General features: G+C 29.5%; 1 protein-coding gene across 2 annotated transcripts in view; it reads left to right on the plus strand.

Annotated features, from left to right (window-relative positions):
- LOC106678540 (ankyrin repeat domain-containing protein 1) overlaps positions 1 to 6,999 on the plus strand; it is an 11,054-nt gene extending 4,055 nt beyond the window's left edge. Inside the window, exons 2-6 of one of the 2 annotated variants that reach the window (XM_014417094.3) lie at positions 663 to 1,159; positions 1,233 to 1,301; positions 2,481 to 2,537; positions 2,995 to 3,051; positions 5,285 to 6,999. In XM_014417094.3, coding sequence (XP_014272580.1) covers positions 663 to 1,159; positions 1,233 to 1,301; positions 2,481 to 2,537; positions 2,995 to 3,051; positions 5,285 to 5,872 — 1,268 coding nt within the window. In that variant the 3' untranslated portion in view covers positions 5,873 to 6,999. The remainder of the gene's footprint in view (positions 1 to 662; positions 1,160 to 1,232; positions 1,302 to 2,480; positions 2,538 to 2,994; positions 3,052 to 5,284) is intronic. The other variant, XM_014417095.3, reaches the window with a different exon arrangement.
- Positions 7,000 to 7,026: the final 27 nt, after the last annotated feature.

The raw sequence follows: 7,026 nt of genomic DNA on the forward strand, positions 1-7,026 counted from the left end.
ATTATATTCTCTGTCATCCTAGCCACGTCCTGGACATCAACCCCGAGCTCCTCCATGAAGCTCCTAGTTGTGCTGGGAATCGTTCCACGGGCCCCGAACCAGAGACCTCTCACATTGAAGTCTCGTTCTCTGAAGCCCTCATGGAACTTCTCCTTGAGGAAAGGGATACATTTATCGTAGATTTCCTTCTTTCCCCTATCTACCTTATTTGCCTGGTCAAGGTCGTTATTTTCATATCTCACGGTGGGATCCAGAATGATTGCCGACTTCCCCTTCTTAGGAAAAGCAACTATATCCGCATATCTTGTGGATCCATCCGTATCTACACAGTAGAACTCGTCAAAGCAGCCAAAATCTCTTTCTTTTAGGAGCTTCATTAACTCGTATTTCACTCTATGATGTCGGTGTGTTATGAGGAGGGAGTTGTTCTAAACAAAAGAAAATAACAGGATCTAAAAAATCTAATTAGTTGATTTCCATAAATATTACAGAAAAAAAAGATGTTGAATAATGCATACAGTATATATTTTCCTTGTCTACATCTTAAGTCTGATATTATGATTCTTAAGATGAAATAGTAAATTTTGTTACTGTTTTCAGTAGTAAGTTTTTTTGATTTACTTTTGTAAAGATTAATATATTTTTGTTTTATATTTTGACAGAAATGACTACACGGGGGTTATGTATCAATTTATGCTTGGGTGTTGCTGAAAGACTGAAAGCTGCTATCAAGTTTGGTGCAGAATATTCTATTTATCATCAATGTATTAATGCAATAGAGCTCACAACTGCACAAACTGTAATTCTTTCTATGTTCCATTGTCTTCTTAATGGTGACATCGCTACAGTCCACACTCTTTTATCATTAATTCCTTACCTTCCTCAACTAAAATCTTCCTTTATCAGTGTTTGGCTGCGAGATGATTACAGGTTTCGTCAGGAAGATGTTGCAAAGGTTTTGTCCACTCTTGCAGAACTTGTCAAGAGAGAAGATATTGTGGTTCCACTACCTGTTATCATAGCTTTTAGTGGACTTGAAGAAAAATACGATGTATTCAGCTTTTTTCGCAAATCTGGAGATACAACAGCTCAAGAGATGTTAGCCTTTTTGAACCCTCTGGTCACCAGAGCTACTCAAGTTGGGCCTGAAGGTTTCAAGGTATCAAGGTACTTACAAATCATTACCAATTTATTATCTAGTCCTATAAATATCATATAAAGTATGTTTATAGAATCAAGTTATAGAGGCAAAAGTTAGCACAGAAACAACTTCAACTCAAACTGAAAGTCAACTTGGAAAGGTAAAAACATTTAATTTAATTTATTTAAAGAATGAAGTTAACTATGTTATATTATTATTGATTAATAATTTTTGTTAATATTATTCAAGAACAATTAAGCTTCTCATACAGTTTATAATAACTCGTTGTCCCAGTTATTATCAGCTTTAATCTTCACATTATCAATCTCTCAGTAGAACATTCTATATTATTCTGTGGACACGCTATGAAGTAAATTTTATACTGTTATTCCCTGCACTATTGTATTTTATGATATTCTGAATTCAATTATCCGATGTCTGCCATTTCATGAGACAGATTGCTGTCCCTTTTCCAAAGGATAAATTTCACAAAATATATTAAAAAATATATCCTTATGAGATGTCTGGTTTAGATCTTAACTTTAACAAACAGTTCAAAAAGCTTCATAAAATACTTTAGTCTTGGCACAATGGGTGCTATGTTGATAAAAAATATAATATTAGACCATTTAATTATTCACCACTACATGTATGGTAACTAGGTTGGCTCATATTTATTATTTTGTCATAAAATTTTAATATATTATGATAGTATAAAGGATTAGCTGGAATAGAGATTCAATTAACACAATTGTTAAAAAAAAAAAAAACTTCAGATTTATTTATTACAACAAATAAGGTTTCATTGGTTATTTCAATGTAAAAGCAGTTTTAAGAATGTGTATATTTAATAATATTATTTTTTTAATCAGTTATTATATGTATTCAACGGGATTGATAGGTGTTATCAGTAATAGACCTATATTCTCCTATGATTACAAAAATCTTTATGAGATGGTTGGGGATGCGGTCAACAAATAAACCAAAATTTATTTATTTGTGCTAATGTTTCGACCTGAATTTCAGATCTTTATCGAAACAGAAACGTCAGCACATATAAATAAGTTCTTGTTTAGTTGCTAACCGCATCCATGGCCTTCTTCTCATATCTTCTCCTTCCATTTTAAAATACTGATTCTTTAAAATAATTCCTGATTCGTGTTGTGGTGGTTATAATTATTGATTATGAAGTAAATATAAAAGGGACCCTATTTATAGTTTACTTGTGAATTCTTAAGAAAACAATTATTTAATAAAATGATTATTACATTGTGATTACCACCTTGCATTCATTCTTTTCTTTTTTATGATTCTAATCTGTGTTAATCCTGAGTTTTAGGAAGAACAGACAATAATTGATGGTCATAGGAGAAAAAATCATCCTTCATCCTCCACGGTAGGCCAATGGAAAACAAAAATTAAATAATAATCTGAGCATTAAATTTAATAGCTAAATTCTCATATTTCTCAATTTTATAAGTTTTTAGAATTTTTAATTTAGATAATTTGAATACAGTATTTTCCATCAAATATTCATGGTATACTATATTAAAATATTTTTTTACTTCATAATTACCTATTGACTTTCACTAGTATGTTCTAATTAACCTATCATAATTATTAATATAAAAAGGTTATTTATTTAGTTAATATATTCAGTTGAGCCATCAATAAGTTTATGGTTTAATTAAGTTATCCACTTTGACCTTGTAAAAAAAACTTCCACTATCATTGAAAATGTTAATTTAAATTTTTATAAGTCCAGAAAACTTGTAAATTTTGTGAAACTATGAACTATTAGTCTTCTAAATAACCGAATTAATATTATTTTTTTTTTATAATCTATGTTCTAGGCTCAACTTTTACTACAGCAGACTGACAGTTTGGTACCAGTCCAACTTATACCAGTTGTAGGTACTTTACTTTATCTGATTACTATTATAACCCAAATGAGTATAAGTTATTTCTTATGACACATGGTCTTAATTCATTTCATATTTTTTAAAAAAAAAGTACTTATTTTTGAAATAGTGGACAATGTTTTTATTAATACCTTTAAAATATGTGAATAATTGCTTCCACTTTTATAAACTGCACTGACAAAAATGAAGTTTTTCAATTATAGAATTAGTCAATAAAACTTACCTATTTTATTCCTTAAAACATTTTATTAAATGAGTATTGAACTGCCGTATTATTACTATATATTAATTAACATTTAAATCTTTGTGCTGAGCTACTAAAGTTATTTATTTGAGGCTTCTGATTTATGTACACAGCTTGGGCTTAGCTCTGGCAATAACTTCAAATTGTATGTTCTGGCCTGACCTGGATCCTACTATCAGTAGAAAAAATTACTTTTCATTAATTTATTTTATGTTCAGCCGTTTCTGTATTGTCTAAACACAGACACAGATAGCCATTTACAGGCTTCAGCTTCATCAGATGATATATATTTTAATGCTATTCATTCCAGATTGGTAAGATTCAGTTAGTCTCCTTTTTTTTTTTTCGTTCTTTAGGACTCAATCTCTTTTCAGATTAAGATACTTGATATGTTACAGTATGACTATGTATCCAATTCAACAACACTAAGTCACTGTAGCCTCCATCATATTTTTTTAATAACTAAAGTTTTAATTTCAATCAATTACCATATTATTCCAGTCACTAGGTTCATTTTACAAGACATGGTTCAGAAGGTAATGATCTTGAATATTCTGAATTTGTTCTTGAATATTCTGCTGTGTAGAATACAAATTTTTTAATTTGAAAACTTTGTGGTAACTCTAAGGCAGCCAAAAAACATCAAGATGTTTAGAATTTGTTTTTAATTTTTAGGTTGCAACTTTTGGAAGTTGTATCCTAATGAAAAATTTATAGTATTATAAAATATATAACCATTAAATAAGTAAAACTACTTTATAATTCACTCAAGTAATATGATCAAAAATAATGGCTATATAATAATGATTTTCTAAGTTTGTCGAGAACTGAGATATAGTAGTATACATGACTCAGCAGTTTGGAAATGAATATGCTTAGAGAAAACTCAAGAGATAAAAAGTTGTTGAGCATTAAATTCTTCATTCATTCAACACTCTAAAAAACTAAAATTTAATTTAAATCAAACTTGGGGTTCCAGAATTTTGATTGATTTTTTTTAGAATATTTGAAGGATTCTGCTTAATGAAATATTTTTTCTGTCAAATGATTTTAATTTTTAGATTCACTTGTAATTGTAATGTAGGTTTGCTTTTTTTTTCTTTTCAAATGATAAAAATAAATTTAAACACCAGTATCGAATACAATTTTTTCTCAGGCTCATTTGACTAAAGACCCATCATTACAAAATACCACTTTGGAATGGACACAATAGTATACTACTCTTTCTTATTTTATCAGTAATTATAATCCTCTGAACAGAAAAAAAAAAAAAACTGCAACTACTGACCAACTTCATTTCCTAAAAAAAAAAGGTATCTTTTTTAATCTTATAAAAAATTTTTCTTCATTTCACTGATTATAAAACATTTGAGATATCCAATACAGTTTTGTAAAATGCCAAAAAACATACTATATGCCAGATACTGACAAGCAACCCATAAACATTCAAATGAGTTTATTGATACTTACCAACAAGCACTGAATCTGTTGAGTAAATATTGCAAAAATCACTTCTATTACTGCTGAACTAAATACTCTTTCTCTAAATCATGCATAGAAATAATATGTTTTAAATTAATTTATTCATAAACAAATTACTTCAAATACCTTTATTTTTGTAATAAATACCATATAAATGCTAAACAAGTATTTGTTAAGTTTTATAATTGCGTTTATCATAGTAGGTTGATATTATTTCCCAATATTCATTCCAGATTCTAATAGAATTTCTTGCTTCATGTCGTTTGATTTTTTTGGTTTAAAACAAGTAATGTAATCTCTCTTCTCCAATTTTTTAATCCACAATGTTTTTCAAAATTTCTAACTTTTTTGAAACTTTTAAGCCAATATATATTCAAACTTTTGCCATATTTTCATTTTAAATACACTTTAGAGCACAGAGTTAATTTTTTTTTTTAGATTTAATTTTTTAATACTGTATATCTGCTGTACATAAAATAATTATAATTTTCTCAGGTTCATCCCATGATTGCTGTAGCTAGAAATACTGCTCAATCATTAATTGAAGAGTATTTGGATTCTGAAAGAATCGAAGATTGCATCAATATACCAGATATTGAAGGAAATCTACCCATTCATCGGGCTGCTATGGATGGTAGAACAGATGTCGTTGAAGCACTTCTCCAACAGGGTGCAAGGCCCAATGATACAAACAGATTCAAAATGACTCCACTGCAAATGGCAATTTCCAGCTGTCGAACTGATACTATCATTTTCCTTTTGTCACATGGAGCATCACTACAAAATAAAGATATAAGAGGAATGACACCCCTTCATCATGCAGCACACTATGGTGATCCAGAAGTGATTAGGTTACTTTTATCTCAACGTGTTAACAAGGAAGCAAAAGATGCTGCAGGTAACAGGCCGCTTCATGTTGCCTCAAAGTTTGGCCACACAGAAGCAGTGCGGTTACTCATAAATGCAGGAGCAAATAGACAAGTGAGGGATTGCGAAGGTTTTAGGCCAATTGATTGGGCTTTGCAACACGGTAACTCTGAAATGTTTCGGATTTTACGTGAGAGAGGTCACCGGTTTACCTGAAATACCTACCTTTCTTTGGAAAGCCTATCTACAGTTTTCTAATTTATTATTTTCTTAGAATGACTTTGGAAGGTTAATCCCACCTTGATAAACTAAAAGTCAAATAGACAGAGGGCACTAAAGTTAGTTAAAAAAATAAACTCACAAAAGAGGTTATTCTTAAGACTTTATACCTTCATGAAAATCTTAAAAATTAAATATTAATAAACACCAATATAAGAAAATGGGACCGAAAATGGACTAACACTTTTCTGTCAGGTTTCATGAAGGCTTCTGTGTTACTATCATCAGCTCTCTGTTTACATTTGTAGGTTCTCATTTTTGGTCTAATACTGAAACCTCAAAATACACTTAAGAGCTCAGCATACCATGTTCACAGTTAAATAGTGAATTTCACCTACCTAATTGTAGGTTTTGTTTCTAAATAGGTTCAGTGGAATTACTTCAGAATTCACTCTAGTTAAGTGGAATTACTTTAGAATCTCTCTGGTTAAATGAAAAGTTTTCTTGAATGCATTCTATGAATTTGGTCCTTAATCTTTGGCCAATCTATTGTGACTTAGTGATTTTGAAGGACTGTGCTTATCAACATACAGCAATTAAAACTATGGGATATATGTACCTATATAAGAATTTATTCCTAGTATTCTTATGTAAACTTTATAGAACAAAGAAAACTAAAGCATTTACAGGAATTAGAGATAATATTTTTGTGATTACATTATTCTTGTTATTAATTAATAGTAGACTTAGTTGTAGAACACTTCTTATTAGTTTTAGATAAACTAGCATCTAATGGTCTGACAAATAAAATCAATGTTTACCATTAAATTCCTAATTATGACATATGAACAGAAGTTAAAAGGTATAGAAGTTGCAATATTATATAAATAATAATATTAACTGATGTTATATTACCATCTTTATCTTCTTATGCCTGAGTTAAAAAGATAATTTAGTAATATTTTCCACTCAATTTCTGATTTACATTAGCATATAGAAATGAGACTTAGTTTTCTACAAGTGAATGACAACTATCATGAATCCTGTTTTTAACAGTTTTGTTTTAGTTGGATAGAAAGACCCAAGTAGATAAGTGACAATATATATATATATTGTCCTATATAATATATTTTGAATCGTCCAGAAATATA

This window comes from Halyomorpha halys, unplaced genomic scaffold (assembly GCF_000696795.3).
Source record: "Halyomorpha halys isolate HHAL.00 unplaced genomic scaffold, Hhal_1.1 Scaffold146.1, whole genome shotgun sequence".
NCBI classification, from domain to species: domain Eukaryota; kingdom Metazoa; phylum Arthropoda; class Insecta; order Hemiptera; family Pentatomidae; genus Halyomorpha; species Halyomorpha halys.